The following is a 15242-nucleotide window of genomic DNA, read 5'->3' as shown; positions in this document are numbered from 1 at the left end:
TTCCAGGCGGGCGCCTCAGGCTGTGGCAGGCCTGGCTGGGCCTGGATCTGGCCCTCTCGTGCAAGAGTATGTCTGGTATCGTTGCCCACACCAATGTATCACAGTTTATTGGGAAAAAAAATTCTATGTCGTAAAGAAGCCTGTCATTTAGCACCATCGGTGGGAGCAAAGGAGTCTTAGTGCTTTGTGAAGCCAAGCCCTGGATTTTCAATGGAAATGAAACATAAATCATTGTAGGGAAGGGTGCAGGAGATAGGCTGGCTTCAGCTGGGTTGCTGTTAATTGTTAGTGGTGAATTGGATTTTAGTAAGTACTTAACAAACAGGTATCTCTCAGGCAAAGAAAGTATTTCAAATTTCATTATTTTCTACAGAAAGATAAGCTCTTGACAGCCAGATTTTTTTTCTTTTTGTCTATTCACTGTGCAGGCTGTAAGATTTCTTTCCCTTCACTTAGATATTTATTCAGTATAAATAAATGTTACATTGCAGCTTTCAACAGGCACAGCTGGAGACTGTAGGAAGACACATGCCAAAGTGAGTCACAATCCCCTGAGACACCTGCAAGAGGTAGAACACTGCATGGCAAAGCAGCACTTGCCACAGGCACACCACTGGGTTCCTCTGGCAAGACTCTTCAGCAGCTTGCGGGGAAGAGTTTTATCCCAGTCAGACAGCTGTGCCTCAAAGGTGCGAACAGTGACTCTTTCTCTCTGCATCATTGTCATACATGAGCATGTTCACACTGAGCAGGCTTAGCCTCAGTCTGTGAGGGTGATCACTGTGTCTTTATGGGTGCCAGTGTGTGTGTAATTTCACTGAATGCACCTTTCCTGGATCTCTTTATTTAAAGCTGCCAACTCAGCCTAAGCGAGTTGTCCAGTGTGTAGTTGCTGGGTCATGAGTTTATCATGTGCCTTATCTTTTCTTACAGGCTTTTTGCAGCATTTTTATGGCTTTGCATTTTCGTTTATAGTATTTTGGAAACAAATCAAGGGATCCCATGATGAAGCTGATGTCACATTGTTCTGAAATCAGAGCAGTGAGTTCTGAAATCAGAGCAGTGAGTTTAGGGACAGAAGGAATTAGAGGAAAAGGAATAATTCATTCAGCTTTATGAGGTGCACTCTGTCTTCATGACAGTGGAAAAATAAGTTCAGGAATAAAAACAAGCACCAGTACTGTTTCTTGGTCTCAACTAAAAGAAGAAACTATTTTAGCAAAATTGTTTATGAAGATGAAATTTACTTGAAATACTACTGAAAAGACTAAAATTACCATGCTCGAGGCAGAGGAGTAAACCTCAGGAGTATCAACCCAACTATGCAACTGATTCATTTAGTTCCACTGGTTGCCTTCAGTTTTCCAATTTGTAAAGTAGAGGGAATAATGATTGATTAGAACAAGAATTGTCCCCTGAATATGCTAAATCCCACTATATGTGGCTTGTGCCTGCTGAGTCCCTTAGCCCTCATGTAGGTTGAGGTAAGAGTTCAGTTTGCCATGTTCTGAGCAAGATACAAGCTAACCTGAAGTCAGCAGGATCTCCAAAGCCAAGACTAAGCAACAACTTCCTTTGCCTGGTCTAAGGGGACTGTGTTCCCATGCCAGTTCTTGAAATTGCTTTTTCACAGTGTCTTGTGCCCCTTGTGTGACTCTTGGGAGCCAAGGAAGTTTAATATCTTTAAAAGTCTCAATACAGAAGGTTGCTTGTAATCCTAGTGCTTGGTGCCGGGCTAAAATATCCATCATGAAAGCTCTACAAGGTAGATATGGATGGTCTCACCATGCACAAAAATCCTGAAATATTTTGGAGTTGTGTATGTTTAAATGCACTGGCCACGTGTTTTCAGTTGTATTTGGCATAGATGATGGAGGAATGATGTGCAGCACTGAAATTAATCCAGACTTTTGCTAGGAGATGCCTTTGCCATATTTTATGCTGCTGTAATCCAGGTTACAGCAATGTAGAACATGGCAAAGACTTCTCCTAGCAAAAGTCTCATGGGAAATCATCAGTAAAATCTTCTGCCTTAAGTTGGTAGGCGTCCAACAAGACTTCACAGCATGGTATTTCTGGACATGCTCCAAGAAGAGAACGATCCAAACAAGACCATTTGCTGATGAAAAAAAATCTGAGTTAAGTAGCAAATGTCTGTGTGACTGGGTGTTATGTGTATGTATTGCATAATAGAGATCCAAATATTTCTATTCCCTATTGAAGTTTACTCTTTTATTAATTCTTTCCCCTTTTCATATGTATAAGGCTAGCTAGTGAAACAACACTATTTTCACAATATATTTTCGCAGAGACATGGAAATTACTGAAGGGAAACATGAAGGAGAAGCAAAGCAACAAAGGCATGTTAAAACATGAATCTAGTTAGAGCAGAGAACAATCAGTTCTGTTTTCTTCTTATGTTTAGTATCAGGTTTTGCGTAAGGCTAAGACATCTATCCAGAAGCTGGAGCAAACCTTGTGTTCTTTGCTGAAGATGAAAGGTAACTGTATGCAAGTATTTGCTTGGACAAAGAGCCTGGACTTGGTTTTTATGTATTTGTTAAATAGGGACAGAAGTACACAGGAACTGTCCATTAAAGCATTGCAGCCAGCTGTGCCTTTAGTTGTAGCAATAAGTAAGGGACAGTGAGAAGTCTGTCAATGCACTGAGCACTGTATTTATCTCAGAAATCCCCCTCTGACTCAGCCTTTCCCACCCCTCCCTAGCCTAGGTGAGGAGGGGAAACAAGCAATTCCTGCTATCCCCTGGCAGCAGGCCATTCAGCCTGAGTACCCTTGGCAGCTTCAGCCCAGCAGGTGTGGGGCTGGCTTGGGTACCGAGGCTGGATCCTTAGGCTCCCACCTGGAGCCTGCAGGAGCTGTGTGCTCCTCCTGGTCACAGCAGTGTGGCACGGTGCCAGTCACAGCTGTCACCAGCACCCAGCCCTGCCAGAGCACAGACTGCACAACAGCACGCTGTGGTGTGAGCTAAAAGGATTTCCTAGGGTAGGAAATGGAAGCCTCTGGTGAAGCGTGTACTCTGATATAAATGGTTAAGAGAGATGCTACAGGTTTTTTTTTCAGCTTGGCAGGCCGTGCCCATGCCCTGCTCTCTTACAGCCTGTGACACCTCAGTCACACTGGCCAGCAGGTACTGTCTGCACTTATGGCAGCTCTTGCTGGGGGCCTCACGCCCCCAAGAATGTTCCTTCTGTTTAGTCCTGCTGGCCACTGCCTCTGCTAACAGCAAGAAGAACTAGGGGCTGATAGCATGGAGGCTTTGGACACATCTTTTTGTCCCTTCAAGTGTCCAAATTCCTGTCAGCTAGAAAAAAACCTGCTATTCATGCAACTTACACCTCCAATAATTTGAATCAATTAGAAGTCTCAGTGCTTAAAATGAACAATCTCATCTGAACCCACATCCCTGGATAACCCATAAGAGTGAGTCACAGGTAGAAAGAATAGTTTGACAGAGCAAAATTGAAAAGATAACAAGCAGGGAGGCTGGTTGAGGGGAGTTTGAGGCCCTCTTGTATGTACTCGCATATATGTAAAATCCATACTGCTTGTGAATCACAGGCTGGATGTCAGGGTTCTTCACATGCAATTTGCTCATTATAAGGTAACCAAATTCTGTATTGACTAGTGCGTGCCCAGAGTTGGATTTGCAGGTTGTTTTCACCATCAGTTCTGTAAAATCAGTGTTAGGAAGAAGGCATTGATTCTAAGTTCCTCAGTGTTCATAAACTCCCAGTAGTACTAGTTATGTTCTAGGAGAGACAGATGTTTCTTCTTTCACATCATTTTTGCCTAATGAAAAACTCTGGCTTGTGAAGAACCAGTTGTTGACACTGTTCTGCTTGGTTGGGGCTGAGGGTGAGCGAGAAGCCAAAAGTGCCATTGATGTGACAGTGACCTTTCTGCTGACAACAGCCAGCTGCAGTCTGGAGGATGGGAGCCCATCCAGCTTGGAGGAAGTCAGGGAGGAATATGTCAGGAGGCAATTTGGCAGTCAAAGGTAAGGGCTTGTACCAGTCAAGAAAAGATGATAATATTTTGCACTTGCTTCCATCCCAGCATCTCTGAAACTCCTTGTCATTGCTACTGTATTTCCAAGCAGAAGTTTTTCCTCATGAGGAAAGGACAAGGAGGTTTCACCTGGACTGCTGTAATCCCATGGAGTGCACAAACATTCTAAACATGTTGTTGGTCTCATTTCCAGTCAGTGCTTGTATTTTTTTTTCCCTCCTATGTAGCTGATCTCTGGAAAGGATGTCTCATTGCCTTAAAAGCAAAAGAAGAAGGAAAAAGCTGGCTTGGGAGGAATGCCCCTAGGCTGTGGAGTCACCATGATGAGGGCATTATTAATCCAGTTGAGAAGTTATTAAAGTGGCTTTTTTTCCCTTGTGTTCTTTCCAGCACTACATTAGCCTCAGAAGATATGAGTGAAAGTGACTCTGCCATCTGGTATTTGCTTCAAGAATGTGAAAAACAAACACTGGAAGAATATGAGAAGCCAGAATTGATCCAGTTTTCAGACACTTTATCCCCAGATCTAGTGGAATTTGAACGGTAGGTGCACCCCACATTGCCTTCAGGTTTTCTTCAGGTTTTTCATTTGTTTGCAATTATCACTGTGCATCCAGGCACTGCCTTTCATGCAGCCCTGCTGGAGCCTGTGTCTGCCTCACAAAAACCTTGTGCCAGCAACTTTGGCCCTGCTGGTGATGAAGCTGATCACTTCCTAAGTCCCTGCAGCTTGCACATGGATGGACTCTTAGAGTTGTAGCAGCCCCCAGCTTTTCAGGCCTTGGTAAATCCCTGAGGATTTTTCACCCCTTAAGAAAAAGAAGAAAATTTCTTTCAAGTGTGTCAGTCTCTGTGTTGCCACACTTCACCACTGTATCCCTGCCATGGGGCTAGATTTTAGGAGGGTAAGAATTGCTGCACCAGATGAATTTGCCAAGAGTCTAGCTGTATGTGTTCCAGGGAGGTGCAGGAACCAGAGGTAAGCACGTTCTTTTCCTCACAGTGATGCTCATCCTTCCTCTAATGGCATTGTTAGGAGGAGCTTGAACACTGTTGCCCCTTCCAAAAGCAGACCCTTAGCTCCTGGAAGCTTGGAGTACTTTTCTAGTGGGATCAGAGTAGGGTAAGGCTGGATTCAACCAAGTAAGATCTAACAGTCCTCAGCCTCTGGGCTGCAGAATAGTGATTGTCTGGAAGATACCAGAAGGCATTCTGAAACACTGAGGAAGGGGGGGGAACCTAAACACTCATGCGTTACACTTGGAGCTAGTGGATGTGAGTCTGTAAACCCTTTAAGCTCCTAAATGCCTGATGCAGGACTTAAAAGTCAAAGACTACTGTTCTCATGTCAGTTGTCTATGTATTTTATTTGGAAGTCATAATGGTAAAATTACTGTTTTTCTCCAAAGTTAGTGATATCTTAAAACCGAGTATTATAGTCCATGTTCTTCCCCTTCCTGTCAGACAACACTAGGAGGTACTTAGAGGTTTTATCCTGCATTTCCAACAGGATAAACGATTATTTGATTGCCAAGATATGAGAAATAGATGCATGTGCAATCTATCCTATACCATCAAGCAGTGAATTTCACCCTAATCATTCCACAGTTAACAGCAGACCCTTAGCTTAGCAGTGCAGGAGAATCCAGAGCTGCAGCTGGCATCTCTTCCATGGCATCACCACCACAACCAAAAACTTCTGCAGTTCCTTCTTCTCTTTTGCTTTGAACTGCTGTGTATTTCTAAAAACCCCTTTGATCACCGGGTTTTTTCTCAAAACGAGACTGTAGCTGGACCAGCAGATGGCACCAGCTTCCCGCTCCTTCTCTGCTTTTGCTCCTGTTAGAATTGGAGGTGGCTGTAGTTAAGGTATCGTTTAGAAGACCTTGAAATGTGCTGAATCAAGATTTTCAGGATTAGAAAAATCTGCTTCATCAAAAACTGCACGACAGAGCCATAAACACCTGCCTTTCATGTTCTTTACTGACCAAGTAGACCAGGGCCTGTACTGTGTAGACTCTGGCACTTATCCTGTAGTCCTAGGGCAGATTGCATTTGGTTTGTAGCTAATTCTTGTTAAAAAATGACCTTTTATAACTTGCATAAGACAACAAGGACTCTTCAGCAAAAAGCAACAGCCTTTTGGTGACCATTTAATCAGATTATTTGGGAAGCATCAGAAATGCTTTGAGCTTTGGCTGACTGGGTTTTTTCCCATGTTTAGCAGCAGGAGATACCCTGGTAGGACTTCACAGTACTCTGTCCAGTGCAAAATGTGTTGTCTCCTTCCAGCTGGGAAGGAAATAGCTGACTCGTGCTTCAAACTTAATTTCTTTAGCAGAGCAGTCACGTTCTTCTGCTTGAGAAATTCCAGGTCCTTTGTTTGAAGCTGGACATCCAGAAACCTTAGTGAGTGCAATACCTTACATGAGCACACTTATTCCCCTTCTGGTATTTTGTTTCCAGCAGTGGTGGAAAATACTCCAGAGTGTGGAAACTTGGGTTTAAACAGATTTATGTTTACCTACAAAATTATATTTTCAATATTGGTTTGCTGGAACAAATATTTACAAATAAAAAAGAATTATTTCTTTAGAGTTACTTTCTCATACAATACTGTTCAGTTAATCAGGAAATGTGCTCACGTGGGACATCTTCCAAGGAATCATTTTGAGCCCAAACATAGTACCAATGACTGCTGTTTGTAGAGCTCTTGGTTTATACTCCTTTGATCTTTTTATTTTTGTCTGAGACTCTCTAAGCATTTAATTAATGTAAAATAATCTTCAGTGCTGCTTTCTGAAGTAGACATTATTATCCTGTGCCACACAGTGCTAACAGAAGAAGCAGGCTTGTTCTGAGATTTAGTCACTGGATTGAAATTATCACCCCTGTGTTCCACCACCAGTTTCACTACAGACTGCATAGAAGTCAGTGTTAGGGATGTGTTTCCTTAGATGCAAAATGGAGGAAATGGAGCTCCCACGCATAAGTCAGAGCATCCAGACCTGGGGCAGTGTCTGTCTGTCTGTGTGTACAGTACCTAATGCATCAGGTACAACCTCAGCCAGGACTTTAAAGTGCAGTGCAATGCCAATAAATGTATAAAAAGTCACTTGCAGTGCAAAAGGTTCAAAGGATACAAAGGCAAGTAACTGAAAATGTATTAAATTCCAGAATGAGGTTTGCCTGTACAACCTGCAGTGCCCGGAGCTTCTGTTGTGAGGCTGAGTCCTGCTGAGGCTGAAGCTGGAGCCTGCTTTTTGCAGGTGAAATTGTCAGTGTTGGGCACCATTCAGTAATTGTATGAAGTCTGGGAGGCAGAGTCAGTGAAGTAGTTATGGATCACAGCTACTCCCTGGTGTCCTGCTGATTTGCAGTAGATGGCTGCCTTGTAGCCTGCTCTTAAGAGATACTCCCTCTCCTTTCCTTTCCTTCCAGATACCTGTATTTTTATAAGCACACAGTGGACCTGCTGGTAGAGCATGGAATTGTTTGCACTGGAGAGGTGCCTCTTCCTGAGGTCTCCACAGCTATTTCCCATCTCTGGCAAGAGCTTTCTGAAGAGAGCAGGGACAGCATCTTGCAGTACTGTAGCCAGAGAGATTTCCTCATGGATCCCAAGGCTGCTTGCCCAGAGCCTGCTTGCACTGAAGGTAGTGTGAGGGACAGCGGAGGTAACAGTGAGGAAGCCAGTGGTTCCTCAGTCTCCACACCAGAGGAAGTAAGTGCTCAGCAACATTCATAGTCTGCCTCTGAAACTCCAAGCCTTCAGATGCTGATTGGCTCTGCAGCTTTTAATTGCAAACATACAGTAGTTGTAGCTATATTTTCTCAAGATCATTGAATGCGTACATGGAGACAATAAGCAGTCTTTGAGTAAATATCTGCACCAGATTTTCTCTTGGTGAGATACCTAGTGAGCTACAGAAGTACAGTGGTAGTAATCCTGCTAGTCTCCACTGACTTGTGGAGTTTCTGTGCTAAGTAACAGTTCAGTTTGCCCCTACCTTGGTCCAGGGATAGGGAGCAAGAACAGGAGTTACACAGTTACTGTGCTCTGCACACTCTCCAAAGAGCACTGATGATCTAAATCCAGAAGCAATACCTAGTTTGCCAAAGCCTGCTGTGTTTTGGGTTGGGTGGTTTTTTTCATCAAAGCACTTGGTAGCAAAAAGAAAGTATTTTTAGATCAGTCCCAGTGGCAAAGGGCCAATGACTGCCTGTACCATGCACCTCTGCAGAGCCAAGAAGTCAGTGACTGAGTAGACCAGAGCATTTATTAATAAGAGATTGAGTAAATAACAGCCAGTTCTATCAATGGTTCCTGGAGCAGTGATTGCTGAAGTAAGTAGCTGCTCAAAGAGGTATGTGTAATTTCATTAGCTGCAAGGCAGGGACAGATGTTTAGCATGTAAGTAAATGGCATTGACATGTTCTTTTTGAGTCACAGGACACAACTGATATTGCTCATTGCCTTAGGAAATGTCATGGGAATGTTCCCTGTATGGTATTTCTGGCACAGAGAGTGTGTGAACTGCATCATGGCACAGTGAACTAATGACTTTAGTGGTCTGGCATAAGGAGCATCCAAACTCCTTTGTCTAACTGGAGTCAGTTTTGGAGAGACTGGCTGGTACAGCTGAGATCTCCAGCCATAAGCAGCAGTCCACAGTCGAGTCTCTAAAGCACTGATACAATTCATGGTTTTTACTGACTTTTTTAGGAGATGTAATGTGAAGTCTAATTCCTAGAGGTTAAAGCACAGGCTTAAGGGAATGGACTGACCTTGTGTTCTTAGCCATGAAATACAGTTATTCCACATTATTCCTGCCTCCACAAAATCTCTTGGTTTACTCTAGCTGTAACCATACCTGTTAAATGTAAAGAAAGAATATCATGCTTTTAAAGACTGCATTATTAAAAATTATGCCCTAGGTAAAACTTTTTAGGTGACTGGATATGCTGACATCTGAAGTGATTTCTCTGCTAGGTGATGTTTGAAGATGCATTTGATGTTGCTGCTGGTTTCCTTGACAGAAGCAAGGCTCAGGGATTGTCCAGCCAGAGGTAAATTACAAACACCCCTTTTGGCAGACACAGCATGTTCATAGCCCACTGTCAGCAGTCCACGGCAAGTGCTCTGTGGAGTAAGACAACAGCTCTCTTTCTGAATAAATGGTCAGAATAGCAGCCTCCAGCAGCTGTGCTCACAAAAATACTTCCTTCTAAGGGGAAAAAGTGAAACAACTAATGGTCATTTACAGCAGAATCAGTAACAATCACTTACTGAGAGCCCCATCACTTCAGGAGAACTGAGGTCTTTCTGATTTTCTTTGCCATTCTGCACAGTTTTCTGTGTTTTCAATTTACAATACTTGCAATGTTTTCTTTTTCTCTCTCAGTTACCAGGCCTGTGAGGACCAAGAGGCATTCCCTAATAAATCAGCTAATCATAAGCCATACTCTCATTTAATGAAACAAAAATGATAATTTTTCAACATTTTCTCCCTTGTCTTACTCTAATTCAGTCACATGGAGGTGATCAGGTTAAAGTGTGGTTGACCTGAACAGTAACACCAAAGGAACACAGAACCTTTTAAATAATAACATCTCTTTCCTCTTCAGTTCAGATGAGTGACCTAGAAGAGAACATGTCAGATACAAAGCTGGCACTGCCTTTGATTTTTCCCAGTAGACCAAAGAAAGAAAAGCATTGTTTTCCTCCAGAGGAAAATCACATTATGATTCATTTTTTATGTATTCTTGCTACTTAGTCTTTGTTAAGATTGTTTCTCTTTGCAAATGGTGTTTTTAATCTGTGAGGGTTTAATCCCATTTTCTACTTATTTTTCAACATTTAGAGTGATCTTTAATGTGAATCTTTTCCTTTCACCACCATTCCAGGTTGCACTTCCAGAAGGGAATAAGTTAAAATAATGTTGTTTTGGCTGATTATCAAAATATACTTGAGGGAAAAAAAACCTTAACAAATATTTATTTATTAAATAACATTTATTAGGTCACAATTTCCATTTGCTTTTAAAATAAGATTAAGTATTCCTTAATACTGCAAAGTATTACTATAATCTTTAAAGTCTGTTTTAAGTCCCAAATCAGTTTGGTATTTCAATAGTCAACATTTATTGTTTTCTCTTTCTTGCCTGTTGTTCTGCACCTTGTAATTCTGGACAGAGCTGTGATGGCAGAACTTTGTAAAATCCCAGGAAGAATACAGAGGTGAGGTCTAGAATGAAAAATTCAGCTTTGTGCCACAGTTACCTGAGAACACACCTGCCAGTTATAGCTAACATATCATTTCATGATCACAGGGTACTGCATTCACTCAAAAACTTTACAGAAATCAAAGCTGTTCCTCTGAACAACCCTACCAAATACACTCCCAAATAACCATTGCTGTCTGTTTTAAATGGATATTTGCTTTTGCCCAAAACAGTGTTACTATCCTGTAATGTATCAGCAGATCTCCTTCTTGTGACACCTGTTTCTTGTATTTCTGTTCTCTGTTCTTACATATCTGCCTTGCACTGGGCAAACAGTATCTCATCAATGCATCCATCACAACTCCTCCCTGTCTTGCTTAGCTATTGTCCTTAATATCAGAACCATCTTGAAAACAGTTTGAATTTTTTTTTATTTATAAGTAAAATATGGAGGAGGGAAAGTAAGGAAAACAGAACAGAAAATTAAATACAGTATCTGATTCCATTTTCAGTTCAGCATTTGCAAGCTGCACTTCTGAAAATCCAGAGGATCACCAGAGACTCTATGTGCAGGTCACTGACTTCCTAAAACAGCTCTTCTTCACTAATACACAGTTTTGCCAGGTAAGCCTTGCCAAAGGATTCCTTGTAGAAGGAGCAGTCTATTTCAGAGCAATGTATTTTAGGAGCAGTGTCAGAAAGGGATTTTTGTATTCAATGCTTCTGATCATATTGTCCAGAATGATTAAAAATAAGAGCTTGGGGTTCATCATTTTAGATGTGTCAATCCAAAAGGCCAGTAGGATTGCCTTTGTAAGAGGTTAAGTATGAGTGAGCACTGCTTTGAATATTGTTCAAAATGGCAAATGACATGAGGAATTGTAAATTTTTTCTTTTTATTATTGTTTGCATGAAAGTTCCTTGAGTGATCTCCTCTGAGCAGGTAAAGCTCACTATCCAGCTCTCCAGCAACCCCCAGCTGCTTCATTCTGAGCTCAGCAGAACCACCTTCTGCTTGTCTGGGAGCCAGGCTCCCTGCCCTGAGCCCTCCACTGGCAGGCCCTAGAAGCAGGATATTTGTGTTCTTGCAAGAGCTGATGAAAAGCTCCTGAGCTTCCCCTTAATTTCAGCCTACTGTTGCAGGTTTGCTGAGCCAGAAGTCTTTGTGTTTGATTGTTCTTCCTCCCCTTCTTGTCTCCCTGCCATGGAGGTGGCTCTGAGCTTGCACATGGGTAAAGAACTGAAAGGGGGATACCCTCAGGCAGAGCTTGTTTTGGTTCAGAGTCAGTGGTACCTCCACAGCAGCCATTGGTTTGCTGATTTCTATTGCCTAGCTCCCACCTGGCCACTGGTACCTGAGCAGATGCTCCTTTGAAGGAAAATAGAAGGTTTGTGATGAGGGGTTGTTGAGACAGAAAACAAAGCAGCAACTGGTGTTGCACCACGGTCTGAATCTGTCACAGAGAGACGGCTGTGTGCCCTTTGGTTCCCCCATGCTGGAGATGGTAGCACTAGAGAAGGTGCAGAGAATGGCAGCAAGCACAGGAAAAGGCTTTCAATGCTGTTAAGAGTAGGACTTTTCTACAAAAAAAAAAAAGACTGAGGGGTACTGCAAGACTATTTTATTTGTACATGGTGTGGATTCAGTACACAAAATGATTACTCTGTGTCTAACACTAGAAGAACTAGAAAGCACTAAATAAAGTGAACAAACAACATATTCAAAATATTTGCATGTACAAATTACCACATTTAGACACCAGGGTCATCAATCCATGGGCAATTACTAAATCTGAAGGTCCAGATTCAATTTCTAGTGCAGGAGGGCCTCACAGCACAGTTTGCTATAATGTACATGTGTTTATTGTAAAACAGACCACACTGTGTGCCCAATTCTTGCACTTTTTTTCTAAACTTCCTCTGCTGGCTGTTGTCAGAGACCAGGCACTGATCTCCACAGCCCTTTGGTCTGTGAATAGCTATGTTCTGTGGAAGAGCAGAGCTCTTCTTGTGTTTAAGTAAATGACTATGAACTCAGCAGGCCTAGAAAAGAAAGAAAAGCTTTAGGCAAGATATGGCATTTTCTGGTTTTAAATTTCTTTTGTGAGTGTCATGCCTGGCACGGTCTCATCTTGTCCTTCTGCTTGGGGCTGCCTTGTTATGTGTGAGCCTCAGTCCATCTCACAGCTCCCAGATGAGGTGGTATGGGAACAGGTAGTGTCTCTTTCAAGGTTTAAAGAGGCACATTTAAAATAAGACTGGGAGTGATGGGAAGATAAGCAGCAAAAGAGCCCAAAGTACTTCAAATTGGCAGTTGACTGTACTGTTTAGATCCAAAAGGAAATAAAAAGCTGCAAAGGGTTCTTTTACACAGGAACTTTTAGTTATCTGTGATAATGCAATAAAAAGGGAATTTGAGAAGAAATCACCCAGGCTAGATAATATGGTCACAATCTGTTTTGATTTAGAGTGCAGAACAACACATCTAGACAGTGCTGCCAAGAGGCAAAAGAGTAGAAAAAGGAAAATATGACTGACAAGCTATTTTTTGTTTTGAGAGCAGAAATTCGGATCCATCCCAAAGCAAACAGATTGAGACAGTTATGAAAGTGGTTGCAGAGCAGGGATAGAAGATGTTCCAGCTAGCTTGAAACACACCAACTCAGGCAGCAGCAGAGAGATCAGTATAGGCTACTCACCTTCCCCCAGAAATTGGGCTGCTCAGAGCATCAGAGACTGCTGGACTTGACAGGGAAAGGAACCCGTCCTGCTTCCCTTATCAGACTGAACCTCTGCAGACCATTCCCCTTCCTTGTGCTGGTGCCATGCTAGCACAGGAGTTTGGGCAGTGCTGGCACAAATTATCTCAAGGATAAAGCAGTGTCCCAGAGCACTGTGCACACACCTTGTAGGAGATACAGAGGTGGGTAGCAAGTACAGTAAGTACCAAGGTAAGGCATGTGATGGGACCCCACTGAAATACCAAAGGCAGCCCATGGTCTCCTTTCCTTTCATCTGCAGAGCTGAGGAGGTGATGGATTTTATTGCTGGTCATTCATGGCACTGCCATGTTCTGTCATTTCTGGTTAACTGTGCAGGTACAAACTGCAACTACTGCTGTTGGACTGTGGATGGTCACAGCTGCTGAGCACAGCTCCTCTTGAGCCACTGCCCTGGCTCTCAAGGCTGCCAGGGACTTGCACCCCACTGGAATAAAAAGCTTCAGAAAGACTCACACAAGAGGAGAGGGGAAATAATTTGGACAAGGAAAGGGAGAACTCTTAAAAGGGCAGGGACCAAAATGAGAACAGGAACATGCTTCTACAGTATATGATAGAGAAATATTTCTGAGCCTCAGATTAGTTAAGCAATCTTGTAATTTTTCAAGAGCTGTTGTCTTAAGGTCGTATCTAAGAGAAGCTTTGCAGCAAAGGCAGTAAAGAGTTAATTTAGACTGAGATCCAAAGGTTTTACCTACATGAAACTCAGTGGGGTTTTTTTCTAAACAGTACTGAGCACCTTCGTGTCTTCAAAGGCACACTTTCTTTTAAAATTATGGATTTTAGATGCGTCACTTGACAAGCAAGTGGTATTTACTGCTTCTTAAGCTGTACATTTTCAAACAGCACCTATTTTTAAAAGCAGTATTTCACTGAAAAGTCTTACATCAGGGCAGAAGGTGGACTAGATGGACTGCAGGCATGAATACTTTTATCTTCCAGCCTTTGATTTCTCAAGAGCCATTTCTTCTCTGTAAACTGGTGAAAGAGAAGACCCTTTCCTTCTGTTGCTAAAAGTGGAGCAAAGCCTGAAGTTGGTAGAAATTAAGGCCTCAAGGAAGCTCTCATACCTTCAGAGCCTGTTATGTGACAAACTTGCTACCACAGTCAGTAACAGCTGTCTAGATGATGGAAATAGACACAGGGTGGAGCCCTGTGATTTTAGAAGGAAATTGGCAGAAAATTTGAGCCCTTCTTCATCAGGCACCTCAGGAACTCATCAAGTGCTGGTGGCTGATTCAGAGAGGAGGGAGGGCTCATGCTGCATTTCCTGGTACATCAGCTCTTGAGCAACTCACTGTAGATTTGAAATTCAATGAACTCCTCTGGTTTTTAATCTTGACTTTGGGGGGGCTTTCAGGAAGAAGATCTTCACTATGATCATGAGACTGTGATGCTGCGGTGCACGGAGACCTTCGATGATGAAGATTTCTAAGCAGTGTCTCCAGCAATGTTTTGCCAAGCCCTGCCAGGTACACCAGGCATGGGAGGAGCCTCACCTCTCTCAGTGAGCTGCCTCTCTCAGCAGAGTGTGGAGACACTGTGTTGAAGTGGTTTGTTATCATTGACTTCTCCTTCCCTCATTAGTAATTCTTGATATATCAGTTGAGTAATTTATACTTTTTAAAGGTTTTAAGGGTCTTAGCTATTTATTAATATATGTTTTTACCCATTGCTATTTAATGTTTAGCCTTGCTTCACAAAGAAACGGAGGCATGTACAGTTAAGTGACCTTGCCTAGCATAAGGTGAGGGAAGAGCAGCAGAGAGGCCAGATCAGTGGCAGTCTGCACACTCCCACAGGATGCAGGTCTCAAACTGCACCCTGCAAAAGTCACTTCCTGGCAGTGATTATTTTTCTGGTACAATTTTTCATCTTGGGCTCACAAGGAAAGAGGGATTTCCTCACAGAGAGTGGAAGGAGGCTCTTCTCTTTATGAGGACAGCAGCAGTGAGCACCCACTCCCCAGTCACCCAAAAAAGTGCAGGCACAGTAATACACTTTGGATTATTTACTTTTGTGAAGTGTGTAAAGCCGAGTGATCAGCCCTGTGCTCTTCTTCCACATCTAATTCTTGGATGAGTAGTGCTGCTCAGATAGTGTCTTGGAATTAAAAGTGCTGTGAAATTGAATAAAGTCCTTCACCTCTCTGAGTTATCATTAAAGGCTCTCTGCAGATTTGAACAAACTGTATTCTGATAGTGGT

General features: G+C 42.6%; 1 protein-coding gene across 1 annotated transcript; it reads left to right on the top strand.

Moving 5' to 3' along the window:
* The first annotated feature begins 566 nt into the window (after positions 1-566).
* STRA8 (stimulated by retinoic acid 8) lies at positions 567-15212 on the top strand. The gene is made up of 8 exons (XM_036401247.2): positions 567-689; positions 2426-2501; positions 3937-4021; positions 4423-4575; positions 7474-7756; positions 9026-9102; positions 10769-10880; positions 14397-15212. Exons 1-8 carry the CDS (start codon positions 582-584, stop codon positions 14469-14471), a joined length of 969 nt encoding a protein of 322 aa, XP_036257140.1. The 5' UTR covers positions 567-581; the 3' UTR covers positions 14472-15212.
* The last annotated feature ends 30 nt before the right edge of the window (positions 15213-15242 follow it).

The sequence above is a fragment of the Molothrus ater genome, chromosome 5 (assembly GCF_012460135.2).
Source record: "Molothrus ater isolate BHLD 08-10-18 breed brown headed cowbird chromosome 5, BPBGC_Mater_1.1, whole genome shotgun sequence".
NCBI lineage: Eukaryota > Metazoa > Chordata > Aves > Passeriformes > Icteridae > Molothrus > Molothrus ater.
Note: the sequence above shows the minus strand (reverse complement) of the source record. Positions and strands in the feature narration are given on the sequence as shown.

Excerpts from the sequence above, each read along its gene's own strand:
- STRA8 (XM_036401247.2), top strand. The coding sequence starts at position 582 with ATGGCAAAGCAGCACTTGCCACAGGCACACCACTGGGTTCCTCTGGCA. Across the intron at positions 2,502-3,936 it reads TTCTTTGCTGAAGATGAAAG|CCAGCTGCAGTCTGGAGGAT; the intron begins GTAACTGTATGC and ends TGCTGACAACAG. Across the intron at positions 9,103-10,768 it reads CAGGGATTGTCCAGCCAGAG|TTCAGCATTTGCAAGCTGCA; the intron begins GTAAATTACAAA and ends TTCCATTTTCAG.